The sequence below is a fragment of the Coturnix japonica genome, chromosome 1 (assembly GCF_001577835.2).
Source record: "Coturnix japonica isolate 7356 chromosome 1, Coturnix japonica 2.1, whole genome shotgun sequence".
Taxonomy (NCBI): Eukaryota; Metazoa; Chordata; class Aves; order Galliformes; family Phasianidae; genus Coturnix; species Coturnix japonica.
The window spans coordinates 138,139,558-138,156,458 of NC_029516.1; the positions used below are offsets into that span (position 1 = coordinate 138,139,558).

Sequence of the window (16,901 nt, forward strand, 5' to 3'; positions counted from 1 at the left end):
TCCAACCCATTGTTTCCTTTTTATTAGCAGTCCTTGTTTTCATATATCGTGATTGCTTAGGGAAAGACTGAAAATTGTCTTATAAATCCAAATATATTAGGTTAAAACAAAAACAAAAACAAAACCACAACACCTTACGCAAAAACATATTGTTGACTTTAGAAACATTCATATATTCATGAGCACACCTTGTCTTAAAAAAGCTGTATAGAATTGCTTCCAATATATCATACCAGAGGCCTGCAAATACCATTATTTATTATAATTGGTACAAATTGCATTGATAGAAGAGTCAAATTGACTGAATTATAGTTCCACAGAGCAGCTTTCATATTTATTCAGGTCCACTGTCACAGCTGATGCTTCCAGTTCATTTGGCACCAGGCATGCTCCGAGCGATAGGTTAAATGCCTGTGAGAAGTTCAACAATGGTACATTTGCGCCTCTGTGGACTTTTTGTATGCACAGTCTGGTCCTAGAAATTTGTTATTGCTACATTTATAGATTTGTTCAAATGTATTGGAGTAGGTGAACATTTTCCTGGGGTTACAGTGTGGACTCTTTACAATCAATGCCTCCTGCAAACATATTGCCTTCTTAATTGATACTTTCAGTTTTCTGTTGATTGACTTCAATGTTTTTATACAATTACTTTTTCTAACCTGCTATGATTCTTCCTGATACTTTTTTTTTTCTTATTAAATTAATATTAAACTTAACTACATTGCAGTCACTATTAGCGTATATTTTCCATGAGATTAAGTCCAAAACTGCATAAATTTCTATGAGACCAGTTACCCCAGAAAATCAGTAGTTTTGGTATCCAAAATATTGCCTGTGTATCAAACACAGAGATAGCGCTAGTTTGTAGATCCATCTAGATGGAATATGACTGTTGTATTAGGCGTGCACGAACACTCGGGATGTAACACGATAGGCCCTCCCCTGCTCAGTTATGCATATGTAGAAGGTGTTATGCATATGTAGAAGGGGTGTAGACAAAGTAGATAGCGGCTTATTTAAACCACTAACACGCATAATAAAACGCCATTTAGCTATTCACCATGTTGGTGTGAATGCGTAGTTAAATGGGCCCCGACTGGACCAGGTTGGATTCGCGGAGGCTTAATGCTAGAATCCTGACATGAAATAAACTACAAGTAACACATGACACTTGTAGTTTGAGTACTTTTCTGTTTTGACTTATCAGTTCCATATGAAAACACTCTAGCTTACAAATCCATCAATCCTTCCCTTACTTTATCAGCCATAGACAGAAAGCACTGACCTGCATCAGAACGGGTTGTTTTGTTCTTACAGGTTTTCATCAAGAATGACAGAAATATAGCCGACCTCTAGGTGGCTAAAAAACCACAGCACACATTTTGCCAACAATTCTATTTTCAACTTGATTTGTCTTCTTGGAACAGTGGATGTTGGCAGAGGAAAAAGGCCTTCATGACTATATGAATGTACTGGGGCAACTGTTCAATAGAGTGGGAAAAAAATATTTATCCATGTTAGCAGCTCCATCACACGGATAACTGAGTGATTTTTACAACTTGAAAATTTGATAATGATACTGTAAAATGGTTTAGAAGTTTCCATGTTAAAAAACTAAACAACAATATGCTCAGCACTGGTCATGTCACATATCTGGGAAAAACTGACGTGAAAAGCCCTCCAGTCAGCACTAAACATGCTTTCTGAGAAGGTAAATCTGAGTGCAATGACATCAGAGTTGAATGAATGTCAAAAGAGTATGGAAAATTTGCAGCTGATTGGAAGGTTTTACTTGTGTTAGCATATAGGGGAATGGTTTCAAAGAGGAACTGCCTGAACTATCATCCAAATTCAGTTTGATCATGCAAAAATTTTTGCTGAACATCCAGAAATAATAAAATCATAGAATGGCTTGGGATGGAAGGAACCCTGAAGACCATCTAGTTCCATGCCCCTGCTGTGGGCAGGACTGACGCTCAGCAGATGAGGGTGCCCAGGGCCCCATCCAACCTAGCCTTGAACACCTCCAGATTTGGGGCATTCACAGTTTCTCTGGGCAGCCTGTGCCAGTGCCTCTCTACCCTCTGAGTAAAGAATTTTCCCTAACATCTAAATTAAATCTCCTCTCTTTCAGTAAAAATAATTCCCTCGTCTAGTCATTATCTGCCCGTGTAAAAAGTCAGTCTCCCTTCAGATTATAAGCGTTCTTCAAAGTATTCCAAGACTGCAGTAAAGTCTCCCTGGAGCCTTCTCTTCACCAAGTTAAGCAAGCCCAGCTGCCTCAGCCTTTCTTATGAAGAGAGGTGCTCCAGCCCTCTGATTATCTTTGTGACCCTTCTCCAGACCTGCTCTGACAGCTTCTTGTCTCTCCTGTGCTGGGGGCCCCAGGCCTGGATGCAGTACTGGATGGAGCCTCACAAGGACAGAACAAAGGGGGACAATCATCTCCCTGGTGGCCACCCCTCTGCTGATAGAGCCCATCTGTACACAAAATAAATGTTGCTGTGGCAAAGGCATTTGTGGTTTCTTTTCAGCTACATCTTTTCCTCGTGTTTTTTTTCAGTTTTTTTTCCAGGAGAAACAAAGTCCCTCCTATCCCCACTTCACTGTTTCCTTTATGTTCCTACTGAGATCAGATTCTGTGATAGAAAGTTCAATTAAGAAACAAACAGAAAGTGGAGTTCCCAGACCACGTGCTTTCTTCTGACTGAGTGTCTGGCATGTCTCACTCTGCAGCAGAAGAGGCAGAAGAAATAGTATTGCTGTTTTCTTCCTTATGCTTTCCACAGATGTCACTCATGTCAAAACTAGCATGCCTGCTCCCATAGAAGAATTTTTTTGGAGAAAACTGGTATTTTACTTCAGAAAGTTGTACTGCTACTTTGTCAAAAGGATAAATGCATTCTCATTTGTATAGGGTTTTTTGTTTGTTTTTTGTAGATTTATCAAATATTAGTACTCAAGATATCTGGATGTCTCGGATTATAGTGCTACAAGTTCAAGTAGCTGGTATCCCATTCTTAATTATAATATCTGAGCTAGAGACAAGGATGACATAATTCCAGATTCCATAGCTGGATACTCCCTAGAGGAACCAGAAGATGTGAAGATAAACATTTTCTAGAATATTCATCGTGCAGCCAAGTTTTATTATTGATTTCAATGACACCATTATTTATGGCAACACTATGAATTTTAAATTCCTACCCCTAGTTTCAAAATCACCATCTTTACTTGCCCCTAATTAGCTTCTTTGCACAACACTTCCATCTTTTTCTTAGTCCTTTCTCCCTTTTATGCTAGTTTTCAGTATTATGATATGTGAACACTAGTATTATTTATTCCCCCATTAGGAAAAATATAATGAAAGCCAGAAACACATTGCATTTTCTTTTCAGAAATGACCATTCTTTCCTTCTTTCTCTTCTTTTCTTCTTTTCAGAGTATGTAGTTTTAAAATGTTGGCTGCCATTGCTTTGACTGTAACAGCTGTCTGAGAGTGCTAAACAGATGTCCAATGACTACACAGCAATGCCAAGACTCAGACGAGAGCTTTTGGCATGATTATACTCAGATATTGATTCTAATGGGCCAAAATCAAGAAGTTTTAAGTCTTGGCACAGATAAGAGACTGTAGTTGACAATTTATAGCTCACACAGGTATAAAACCTCCTGAAAAACAGTAAATTATAGGTAGCTTGCTTGGAAGGGGAGGTGAAATCGTCCTTGAGCCATATTCACAAGTACAGAAGTACCACCCAGAGGCCACTGCTATGGCGGGCACTGCATGGCAGAGGGAATTCGTTCCTGTCCAGCAGAGTTCAGAAGCAAAAAAAGGCAAAGAATATACCAAAGCTTAAAGGAGATCATCCTCTGATGGCATTTCTCGTGCTCTCAAATGAAACTCACAACCTCCCACTCCCTCACTATCCTGCTCCAGCCAAAGCTGAGTGCAGCCAGCTCCTCTAATGGTGCTGGAAGGGAGCATGATGTTAATGGAAATAAACAGAGAATCATTAAGACTGCTTTTAATTATGAACTGCACCACTCTGATGACTCAAAGAAATTCCAGGATGTTCTCTTTGCTTCTGGGACTTTTTCCATATTTTCTAATCAATAGTAATTTTTGAGGGGTCAATAGGCATACAGATAACAAGTGTGCAAGCTGTACAGATAACCTATGATCCATAGACTGTAAGAATACACTCTGCACAAATCATGGAACATGGCAAAAACATGAATGGGAACCTACTTTATTTCACACACCAGAGTATTAAACCACCTGGTTAAAACAGGTGATCACCGGGGGATAAATTTATCACGTCCCTCCTACTTTCTCAGCAGTGCTCTTCTGAAAGAGAACACTACTACTTCCATGAGTTTAAAAGATATGAGTTTTGAGGGTGCCTGATATTACTAAATGTGCTTCTGAGAATATCTGCAAATTCTTCTCCCTAAAATGCATGGAGTGTTTCTTAAGTCTTCATTTTACTGATGCAGAAGATAAGAACTGAGTTGCTCAGGCCAGGCAAAGCACACAACGCTTTCAAGACGTCAAATTCAAAGGAGATATAAAATCACCTTAAGATCTCTAAGATTATTCATCAGTTATGCAATTAAACAGAACATTTTTAGTTAATTTCAGGTTTGGTACACCAAATCTATCTAGGTATTAGGTGTCTTTATCCACTGTCTTTATGAAATGAAGTGTGTCTCCGCTGTTAAGCTGGGGTGAAGAAAACTGAGGTGATCTGGTGCAGCAGAAGGGAGAAAAAAAGGCTACATTTCTCTCTTGTAGTCTGATACTTATTTGACTGGAAGCTCGAACTGTCTCCTAGAGTAAAAGTAGTTACTATTAACAACAAACAACCATGATCCAAAAGCAAAAACAACCAGGAAAACCAGTACATTTTGTCCCAAATAATAGGATTGTTTTAAAATATCAAGAGAAGAAAGTAAGTGACTTATGCATGTTCTGAACTGAACATGTGAAACTTCCAACATGACATGTGTCTTCATATCAAGGAGAAATACTGCGAGCTGAACTACTGAATAAAAGCAAGGACCCTTTGCAGTTGACCATGTTTTCATAAGCTAATGAGGCTCTACAAAGTAAGGAAGACTGTGTCTGATCAAACTCACAGACATTTATTACATGAGGAAAAAGACTAGAAGACAATATTAATGTGTTTGTCACTTTGCTTCAAGCAAAGATTGAGTGTTCTGTAAGAACCCATAAGATACAGCAGAATACAGAATACAGTACAACAGTGAAACAGTTCTTGTGACACTCCTTCTACTTGTAAATATCAGTAGTTTTGATGCTATCTACATATCTATACGCATGAATGAACTTTTCCCCTGTAGAGCTATGCTCAAGATTTGCAAAAGAAAGTATCCATTAGATACTGAGAAAATGGGCCTGATGAATCACAAAATCCCACATAATTTAGTACATCACCTCTCAATACAGCTTTCTAGTCTAATTTAATGCATTATTGAAGATAACACATTCATTAAAACAGCTGTCAGCAAACTGCTTGTTTCAATGGTTTCATGGAAGTACCAGTCAAAGAGAAATAAAATACCACATGCTAATGATATGCAAAAAGGACAAAAAACAATTATGTTTTGATACATCACTATTGAGATGTTAATATGATTTTTTTTCTTTAATGAGTACAGCTATCTGTGCTTTTATATGGGAAATATCACACATCACAAAACCAGTGTTTCTTTTCAGGAAAATTACAACATACAATAATAACAAAAAATAAAAAATAAAAAATAATCAATCCACATGGCAAAATAGCCAGGGCTGTTCAGAAAGGATGAATTAATGAGAAGACAATTATTCTTTATTGTTTCTGTATTGCTACTTCTCTGTCAGTGAGCATTTAAGTAGCAGATATTTGGAACCAGAGTTTTCTCCTGGTTTCTCAAACACTAGGATGTACTGGATTCTGATGTGTTGGCTCAGGTGAATATCCAGCAACTTCCATTGTAATTCAGCCTTAGGAATAACTCTTGGTCTCTGAACAGGACCAAATTTGTCACCCATTATTAAAACAATTCTATGAATTTTCTCTACCAGTTGTGCAGGTCTTATTACACCAGTAAAACACAGGATAATATTGATAATAGTTTAACTAAAGCATGTTATCAGCAATGGGCACACAACAGAAATAGAGATAGTGGAGGACAGATAATAACAGATTTTCTAAAGCTACTGTCATTAATTCATATTTTTCAGGAAAATAATTAAATTATCTACTGTTACATGACTCTTTTTCATACAACTGTATATACACACTTCATGCTAGGACAAACAGACTGCATTGTATCCACTTGGGGGTTTAAATCACACAGAAATTCTTACCTCCTGCCTCCACTAGAGCAAGTGCAAACAAGAAGAGGAAATTTGGCAGTGACAGACACTCAGCAGTCTAACTTTAATCTATGGATTTGGCACTTTTCAGTTTTCTAAGCTCTGCTCAGGTCCAGCAGCTTCCAAGCACTCAACTCTGTCACAGTCATACCTTAGAAGTCCTTTTCAGCTGAGAGGTAAGGGAGGAAAATTATTTCTGAATACTGTGATCTAAAACACCTCAAAATATAGAATAGCAGTTGATGCCTGTGGTTGTTTTTTTTTTTTTTTTTTTTTTTTCCAGTAAACCACTGAAATAATTATTTTAGGCAATTAAGACAAATAACAATTAAGTGCTGCAGAAACCTAACAGAAAATGAACTCTTATTTCAGTTTCTTATTTCAACAGATATACACTGTCCAAAAATAAAAAGCTTTCAACTCAAAAGAAGGAGGTCATCTGTCCTGTTGTCAATGTCTAGAGATTGGAACTATTTACCCCAGGTTCCTTTGTAAACAGTGGAAAGTAAAACAACTGTTCATAACTTGGCTAGCCTCGTCAAAAAATAGATACTTTCAATCTGACCAACCACTTCCTAAAATTATCTACTTCCTCACTGAAGATGTTTGAATTTATAAGAGATTAACCCATCCCAGCTATTTAGACAGGCAGCTTAATAGAGTAGAAAAGACAGATACAACAAAATGTCTGGCAAAGTACATATTCTGTGACTTCACAACACCTATGAAGGAAAAAAAAAAATTGGTAATACAATGCTAACCAGGATTAAAGACATGGAATGGGATACTACTGTGACAACTCAACTAATAGTTTTTTGGTTTTTTTTTTAATAATGCCTCTGCTGTTATTAAAGAGAGATGTGTTCTCTAAATGTATTTGTTCCATCTTAAAATTATCATTATATTTGGGAAGAATCTTTTGGAGATTCATGTCTGTTTTCAAAGCATGAAGAAGAACCCGCCACACTCTATATGAAACCAGTAGTTTAAACTGAATAACTGACTTCTAGATGGCTAATTGTAAATGAGATGAATTCCTTTCATGCTTCACAAAGACAACAGTTTCTTATTTACAAGGAGATGTGGTTACAATTAATAGAATTAATAGCCTTCAGAACTGATGTGTATGTCCTACTATTCAGAACATTTCAATAAATTATCACTAGTTTTACATACAGTTCAGCAGTTTCACATATCTGATGATATACTGAACAATATCTTGGTTTGCTTTCTGGAATGTGTGTACGAAAAGGCATCTCAATTCTCATGGAATTCATTCCTTTGAGAGCCATGCAGTAGAGCATTTATTTCTAGAAGTAAAAATTGATTGTGTTTCGCAGCAGTTTGAACTAACTAACACTTAATTAAACACTAGTGGGACTTCTTTGTTTTACTTTCTGTATTTCAAAGTTAGTAGATCCACTTTTCTGCAAAAGAAAAAAATAAAATAAAAATGATTAGAGATGCCAATGCAGAAGCAGACTCTAAATGTCATACAAGTAAACTTTATGTCTTCTTTTTTTTCTTAGAAAATCAATTGGAGTCTGGCTATCACTTCTTGTCACTTGCTGAAATATGGTATATAAATTTATAACAGTATGAATACTTCTTTCTACAGTTTTGTAACAGTCACAATGCCTTACTTTTAAAATATGATTAATTGTAAAATTTACTCTTCCCCTCAATTTTTGCAATGGCTTAATAACATTGTTCTTTAACAATGCAAATTGATTAATTCAGTTTACATGATCTTATCCCCAAAAAGGGCCATGGAGCAACACTAGCATATTAGAGCATTTCATCTAGGTTTAAGTTTGTCTTTATTTGGTATAGAAGTACTGATTTATAGTGTTATGAATTAATAGTTGCCACGAACAAAGAAGACTTAAAGTCTAACAATTTCTAGAGAAGTTAATGAAATAAAAGCTTTATTCTTTACCACCTTGCATATTTGTTTACTCACTGTCCCCATCACTGAGCAAAGAATGTCAGTTACAGTATATTTTTTTCATTATAGTTTAATAGATTTTTTAAATTCTCTTTTTTGGGGGCATACATTGAAAAGGTTTGCATACACCAACATAAGCAAAAGCAACAGCCCTGTTGTAATACACTGAAGTTTTTTTTAATGTTCCTTACAATACATCTTGCATCTTACCCTTGATTTTGGTGTAGCAAGGCTCACAATGCACAGTTTGTCTGTAAATCCAAACACTGTCTCCTGCTTTCAGATCTTCCAGTGGTCTTTTGCATACTTCACACTTCAAAGCGTGAGGAAAAGTAGAAAGAAAAAATAAAGCCCTTCACTACTATTCATTTCCAGCATACTCCTTCATAAAGCAAATATACCCAGACCAGAACAGCATTTATGAGTACTGTAGTGAATCTGAACTTTAAATAAACTATTTTCGTGAAATAAACTGTAAGTCTAAAAATACAACTTTCAGACCTCTAGAAGTCAAATATCTGAGTCTCGTCTGGTTCCCCAGGTTCTATTTATCATCACTAACCTTTCTCCTCCCCCAGCATTTCCAGAGGGTAGAATCACAGAATCACAAGGTTGGAAAGTACCTACAAGATCATCTAGTCCAACTGTCCTCCCATTTCCATTGCTACCACAAGCCACTAAACCATACCTTGTAGCTCCTCATCCAGACGCCTCTTGAACCCTGTCAGGGATGGCAACTCCACCACCTCCCTGGGCACCCATTCCAGTGCCTGACCACCCTCTAAGAGAAAAAGTTTTTCCTTATGTCTAATCTAAACCTCTTCTGGTACAACTTGTAGCCATTTCCTTGGGTCCTGTTTGTTGCCTGGGAGAAGAGGCCAAACCCCTCCTCATCACAGCCTCCCTTCAGGAAGTTGTAGAGTGCAATTATGTCTCCCCTGAGCCTCCCATTCTCCAGATTGAACAATCCCAGCTCCCTCAGCTGCTCCCCATAAAACCTGTGCTCCAGACCCCTCACCAGCTTTGTTGCCCTCCTCTGAACACGATCCAGGGCCTCAATGTCTTTCTTGCAGTGAGGGGCCCAAAACTGAACACAATACTCGAGGTACACCCTCACCAGGGCTAAATACAGGGGGATGATCACCTCTTTGCTCCTGCTGCCCACACTATTTCTAATGCAGGCCAGGATGCTGTTGGCCTTCTTGGCCACTCGGGCACACTGCCAGCTCATGTTCAGCCGAGCATCAACAAACACCCCCAGGTCCCTTTCCTCTTCACAGTCATCCAGCCACTCAGCCCCAAGCCTATAGTGCTGCGTGGGGTTATTGTGGCCAAAGTGCAGGACCCGGTACTTGGCCCTGTTGAACCTCATCCCGTTCACCACAGCCCAGGATCCAGCTTATCTAGATCCCCATGAAGGGCCTTCCTAACCTCAAGGCACATCGATAAAACGGGCACAGTACCCGGTAGAAGCCCTTTTGATCGCCGAAGTCGCCTGACTCGGAGCCGTCCCGGAGCGATCGGCAGCGACTGACCGCGTGGTTCAAGGGGGATGTCGGGCGGTTCCTTCGAGAAGGGAACCCCTGGGCTAGAGGAGCAGCCCGGCAGCTCTCGCGGGAGCGGCTACGTGACTGACGTGACGTGGGCGTTGCCTGGCAAAGGAGGGAGATTTAAACGGGCACAGGGAGCGACTAGTCGCTGCCACCAGAGACGGACACGAGGGGTCCGGGTCCGTGCACCTCGTGACTTCCTGTTTCAGTGCTGGTAACTATTCTGCTTAGACATGGTCGTGCCCCGGCGGAAGGCTGAAATACTCAGAAATACTGAGGAGGCCCAGACAAGGGTCCAATGCTCTCAGAAAAGGGAGGCAGCAACCAAGAAGACTGCGGAGACCCAGACTAAGTTCCTGCACATGCCTGATCGGAAGGCTGCTACCAAAAAATCTGAGGAGACTAAGACTGAGCCCCCAACCTGAGATGCTGGTGTGCAGGTCTCTGGCTGTACTGAGTGCCAGAGCCTGGCCCTTGCAGTGCTGGGTGAGGGAGGCAGTGGTTGTGTACGCTGTGACCAGGTTAACTACTTGCTCAGCCTCGTAGTTGACCTGAAGGAGGAAGTGGAGAGGCTGGGAATCATTAGGGATTCTGAGAGTGAGATTGACTGCTGGCACCAAGCCCTCTCAGCTCCTAGATCTTGTCAGCCGGATGAGGCTCTGCATGGAGAATGTCACCCCCTGCTGCCTTGCAAACAGGTAACAGAGGGGAACCTACGTGCAGATGGCGTTCCTGCTATAGTGAACCCACTGTCCTCTCACCCCTCTGGGAACAACGGCAAAGAATTGGAGGATGTAGGTCAGTGGCATAAGGCCCCTGCTTGTCGATGCAGGCGTGCCCCCCTGGTGAGTCCCCGGCCCCCCCAGCTGCCCCTGCAGAACAGGTACAGTGCTCTGCAGGGACAACTGGATAATGGTGGTGATGATGGATCTGCTCGGCTGGTGCTTCCCAAGTCTAACCAGTCTTCGCCTAAAATTAATACATCATCAAATAGGAAAACACGACGGGTCATTGTCATTGGTGACTCTGCTGAAGGGAGCAGAAGGGCCAATATGTAGACCAGGCCCTCTGCAGAGGGAGGTGTGCTGCCTCCTGGGTGCTCAAGTAAAGAATGTAAAGAAGAAACTTCCTTCCCTAGTTCGGCCCAGTGATTACTATCCTCTGTTGTTGTTTCAGGTTGGTAGTGATAATTTATACATAACTTCCCTAAGGACTAAGGATTTCAGAGCCCTGGGGAGACAGGTAAAGGGTTGGGAAAACAAGTTGTGTTTCCCTCTGTCCCTCCAGCTATAGAGAATAATGAAGGACTTTAATATAATGGGTCAGCAGATAAATACCTGGCTCCGAGCTTGGTGTGCTCAGCAGGGGTTTGGGTTCTTTGACATTGGCTCTGTCTGCAGGAGACTGGACCGGCTTGAGACCAACAGGAGTGGCTTCTCCCACCATTCAAAAAGGATCTTAGGCTGAGAGTTGGGCAGATTCATTCAGAGGGCTTTAAACAAGGTATGAAGGGGGATAGGTGTGTAACTGGGGTCACTAACACAAAGTCAGTGCGTAGCGACCTAGAGCTTGCAGGAGAGGGACGTGCTTGTAAGAACCGATGGTCTTGTGCCTTCGTGACGGAGGAAGATGACTCTATGAAGGTGGAACGGGGTAAAGCCAGGTCTTCTAGGGATAAGACTGAGGAAGTGGTATTGGGATTAGGAGCGAGGCTAGGGGCCTGACTGAGGTGCGCCTATACCAATGCACGCAGCATGGGCAACAAGCAAGAAGAGTTGGAAGCCATTGTGAGGCAGGCAAACTATGACCTAGTTGCCATAACGGAAACATGGTGGGATTGCTCCCACGACTGGAGTGCTGCAATGGATGGCTACAAACTCTTCAGGAAGGACAGGCAAGGAAGGAGGGGTGGCAGCATGGCTCTCTATGTCAGGGAATGCTTTCATGCTGCAGAACTTGCGACTAGGGACGATGCGGTTGAATCCCTATGGGCAAAGATCAGAGGAAGGGCTGACAAGGCAGACATCTTGGTGAGCGTCTGTTATAGACCGCCAAACCAGGATGAAGAGGCAGATGAGCTGCTCTATTAGCAGCTGGCAGGAGCTGCGCGGTCACCGGCCCTTGTCCTCATGGGTGACTTTAACTTCCCCAGCATATGCTGGGAGCATGGCACGGCGGAGAAGAAGCAGTCTAGGAGGTTCCTGGAATGCATAGAGGATAACTTCCTAACGCAGCTTGTGAGAGAGCCCATGAGAGGAGCTGCCTCGCTAGACCTGCTGTTCACAAACAGGGAAGGTCTGGTGGGGGATGTGGAGGTTGGGGCTGTCTTGGACAGAGTGACCATGAAATGGTAGAGTTCTTGATTTTAGGTGGAGCTTGGAGGGAGAATAGCAAAACTGCCACCTTAGACTTCCGGAGGGCAGACTTTGACTTGTTCAGAAGACTAGTAGGGGCAGTCCCCTGGCGTTCAGTCTTAGCGAACAAAGGGGTCCAAGATGGCTGGTCGCTCTTAAAGAAGGAAATCTTAAAGGCACAGGAGCGGGTGGTCCCCCTGAGCCGCAAAATGAGCCGGCGGGGAAGAAGACCAGCATGGATGAATAGGGAGCTGTTCTTAAGGTTGCGGGAAAAAAAGAGAATCTACCACCTGTGGAAGGAGGGAAGAGCAACTCGGAACAACTACAAAGAGGTTGTAAAGATGTGTAGAGGGAAAATCAGAGAGGCAAAAGCCCAGCTTGAATCTAAGCTGGCCACTGGGATAAAACAAACAAACTCTTTTACAAATACATTAACAGTAAGAGGAGGACAAAGGAGAATATCCACTCTTTGTTGGACGAGGCTGGGAATGTGATCACAGAGGATAAGGAAAAGGCAGAGGTTCTGAATGCCTACTTTACATCTGTCTTTAAAAGTCATCTTGATTATTCCCAGGGCTCCCCATGCTCTGACCTGGTAGTCTAGGCTGGGGAGCAGACTGAACCCCCTGTGATTCTGGAAGAGGAGGTCAGGGAATTAACTATTCCAACTGGACTGTCACAAGTCCATGGGGCCGGATGAGATTTTCCCGAGAGTGCTGAAGGAACTGGCGGAGGTGATCGCTGATCCGCTTTTCGTTATCTTTCAGCACTCCTTGTTAACGGGTGAGGTCCCAGAAGACTGGAGGCTTGCCAATGTAACTCCCATTTACAAGAAAGGTTGTAAGGAGGATCTGGGGAACTACAGGCCTGTTAGCCTGACCTCGGTGCCGGCGAAGGTTATGGAATGGATTATCTTGAGGGAGATCATGTGGCAGGTGTGGGATGACCAAGAGATCAGACCTAGCCAGCATGGGTTTGTGAAGGGCAGGTCCTGCTTTACCAACCTGATCTCCTTCTACGATCCTGTGACCTGTCTGATGGATGAAGGAAAGGCTGCTGATGTGGTCTACTTAGACTTCAGCAAAGCCTTCAACACTGTCTCCCATGCTATTCTCCTACAAAAGCTGGCAGCCCGTGGCTTAGATGGGTACACTCTCAGCTGGGTAAGGAGCTGGCTGGAGGGCCGGGCCCAGAGAGTGGTGGTAAATGGAGTTAAATCCAGTTGGAGACCAGTCACGAGTGGTGTTCCACAGGGGTTGGTGCTTTACTCCCCAGGGGGAATAAAGGAAGTATGATTAGACTTAAACATCCAACTCAGAGTAGAACTCAAGGAATCTGAACTTTCTTATTTCAAACTGTTTTATAATACTTTATCTTAACCATTATATGTATATGTGTGTGTGTGTATATATAAATATATATATATATATAATTATTGAAGCATCCAGAGACTTCTTTAACAAATATAAGAAAAAGCAAATTTCTGAGATAGAGAAGTATTTCCCTTGTTTCATGTATGAAACTTCACAGATAAACACAAAGACTGACCTCCAAAGCTCACAAGGAGAGCATACAGTGAATGTATCAAGAAGCACTGTCATTCTATCTACAGAACAGAATTTCAATCCCCAGATCAGACTTAGTTGTTTAATTTTCTGTCAATACTTTCATAAGTGTGTAGTTACAGAAAAATTAAGCTGACTTTTGCTGGCAAAACACACTGCCGTTTGGGAATATCTATCAAAAAGAATATCTTCTAAGCAAGCTTAAATATTTAAAAAAATATTTAAAAAATAATTCAGTTGATAACAACAAAAGAAGTCATCAATCCTAACTGCCTTAAAAATTAATTCCTCTTTATGTGGGTTCATCCATCTAAAAAGCATGGAAGTAAACCAGAATTTATATTTGTAATAACAATTTTGAGGAAGTATTACATAGTGATTGGCAGAGAAGAAATTGCATTGCTAGTGCTAACTATTCAGGTTTGGGTGACTTTTCATGCAGTAGCTGGGTAAAATAATAGTTCTGAGAAACAGAAACTATGGAAGACTGGGCAGAAAGTGGTCTATGCTAATTAGCTGATTTTCATGAGTAAGTTTTGTTACAACAACAGTGCGTGGAGATGAAAGCAGAATTAAGATTATTTTATCCTACAGCAGGAAATCTCCACAGCAACAAAATCTTAACTGATATTTTGATCCCAATGGGAAAGTTATTTCAACTCTGTTACTTACGTAAATTCTTCTTATTAATTAATGCCTTTGAGTATGGCTTTAACCAAGAAAGCCCACAAAACTTCATAGAAAAGAGTAGAATAAGATTTTACAGTAGGATTAAACTGTAAATAGGTTATAATTCACTGTATCAGTCTGGAAGTCTGTATAACTGAAGGCTTATAAATATGAATGACAGTCAGGATATGTCCTGCTGTATCCTTTATCCTCCTCATAGTTGCAAGAGAAAGAAAGGAGAGGCAAGGAGAGGAAGAGGGAAAGGACTGGGGAGGAAAAAGAGAGACTAGAGACTACAGTACTTCCTAGATTAATCAGCGTGTGTGCAGGCCTTTCTCTTCTCCCACGTCTAAGGCCTAAATAATCGCTTATTAAATGTGTAATATAATGTAGGTATTGCATTTGAATTTTATTTCATAGTAGTAGGTCAAATCTTACCTTGAAGCAAGTTGAATGACAGCAAATTTGCAAGGCATCTAAGATCATTTTGGCATCTGTGCCCAAGGGCTTCCTGCAGTATGTACATATATCTTTCCCAATAATACTCCTGTGTATATAATATAACATCAGCTGTCAGAAAAAGAGCAATCTCAAGGAGAAAACTGATAACCTTAGTGCAATGTGTGGGAAAGACTTTAGTATCCTACTATACAGTGACCATAAATGGAAAAAATGTAATGTGTGCATTTCCTCTGTTCTATTTGGTCTTGGTAATATACATGCTCCCATGATTGGCAAATTGATGAGTATAATTGCCAAATAGCAAAAGTACTTTGAAATGATAGTCTTCTTTGATAAACTGAATGATTTCAAACACTAATGAGACATCACTAAGCTGCTGAATGTCTAGGAGCACATGCACTTAGTGAGGATGAAGTAGAAGGTAATGATTAGAACATTTTAATTGCAAAAGTAAATTGGTAGTTGAATTTAAATTGATGTACATGGAAACATTTTTATTTACTGTACTGTAGACAAAATCTTACTTTTCAAGGCAGCAATGTAGGACATGTATAAAACAGCTCACCTAGTATTTATAACAACATAAATGTTTTTAAATATTTTCTCCATTGTTTTTGCATCCTTCTAAGTCACCAATCTATGTATTATCTGGGTGCAACTGTCAGTGCTGCTTTTGTATTATAAAGTTAACCAGCCCTGCTCCTTTCTAGTCAGTGATAAAACATTGTACTCTTTTCTTAACCATCCCCAGAGTTTCTTACACTTACATTGGAAAGGGTGCAAGTTTTTTATGCTTCTATGTATTTCCAAGTAATGGAAATATCCAAATTATCTGAACTGATAACATTTTTGTTTGTTTGTTTGTTTGTTTTTTCTTCCCAAGAGATATTACTGATTTGAACAAATATTCTTCTATGCTTGGGAAGATATTTACTGGTGTGAAAACACTGGTGTGAAAAAATTTTAATCAGCATTATCATGTGAACCTATTTTCCCACACCTGGACTTAGATTTGGTCACATAAACACTATTTTCATGTAGGAATGAGATTTTTGCAGAGTTAGTAGCCGGCAGAGTTAGCAACCTACAGAATCACAAATCCAACTCCACCACTTAAGGCCCTGGCTATTGTTTCTAGATGTTTTATATGCCAGCTCTAACAAGCCTACATAATATTAGGCTGCCAAACTGTAGTAATGATTTGATGACAAGATCCCACTGAAAGGGAGTGCTGTATGAAAAGCTGTCTGACTAGCCTAATGATGACTTCTACTGCTCCCTTTTGTCTGAACACCTGAAAAGCTTACATAAAACATCTGTGCCCTTTGATACTGCATAACATTATTAATGTGTACTTACTGATCAGAAGTAGAATAAACAGTTTGGATAGTATTTCCAGTTATATTTTCGTCATAGGCATGATGTGATGAATTTCTGCAAGGCAGTAAGTACATAAAAATTACAAAATGCCACTTCTTATTGTTAAAGGCTTCACTACTGATCATAGGGAAACTGAACAAATGTAATGTTCTTGTAAAAAACAATCACATTTAGTAATAAGTTCCTTTTTTTCTTCCATCAAGAGATATATACCAAATAAGAAAGTGTAACTTGGACATAAAGTGCCCCTACACTGTGTTCACTTGCCGTATGATTCTTTAGTATTTCAAAATGAAATCCACAATGCTACTGAGTGAAATCTACACTATAACAATGGTTTTTCCTGTGCTGATATCTCAGCCTAGATTATATTTACTATGAAATGGTGGCATGTTGCGTGTTTTGCAATTTTTGTCTTCTTTCACTAGTCCTCAAATAGCTGTCAAATAGCCAAACAAAATTACAATATGTCCCTAGAAGTAGACTGGGGGTTTTTATAATACAGACTGTTTAATGTGTGATTTGCATTCCTTACAATAAATTTATTGTTCCTTATATTCATATTAGGAAGGAGTAGACTGA

At 40.3% G+C, this 16,901-nt stretch overlaps 1 protein-coding gene across 6 annotated transcripts in view; it reads right to left on the reverse strand.

Moving 5' to 3' along the window:
• Positions 1 to 241: 241 nt before the first annotated feature.
• SCEL (sciellin) overlaps positions 242 to 16,901 on the reverse strand; it is a 52,907-nt gene continuing 36,247 nt past the window's right edge. For all 6 annotated transcript variants that reach the window (XM_015851600.2, XM_015851598.2, XM_015851601.2 and 3 more), the window contains 4 exons: positions 16,299 to 16,373; positions 14,916 to 15,024; positions 8,550 to 8,652; positions 242 to 7,818 (listed from right to left, as the gene is read on the reverse strand). In XM_015851600.2, coding sequence (XP_015707086.1) covers positions 7,802 to 7,818; positions 8,550 to 8,652; positions 14,916 to 15,024; positions 16,299 to 16,373 — 304 coding nt within the window. In that variant the 3' untranslated portion in view covers positions 242 to 7,801. The remainder of the gene's footprint in view (positions 7,819 to 8,549; positions 8,653 to 14,915; positions 15,025 to 16,298; positions 16,374 to 16,901) is intronic.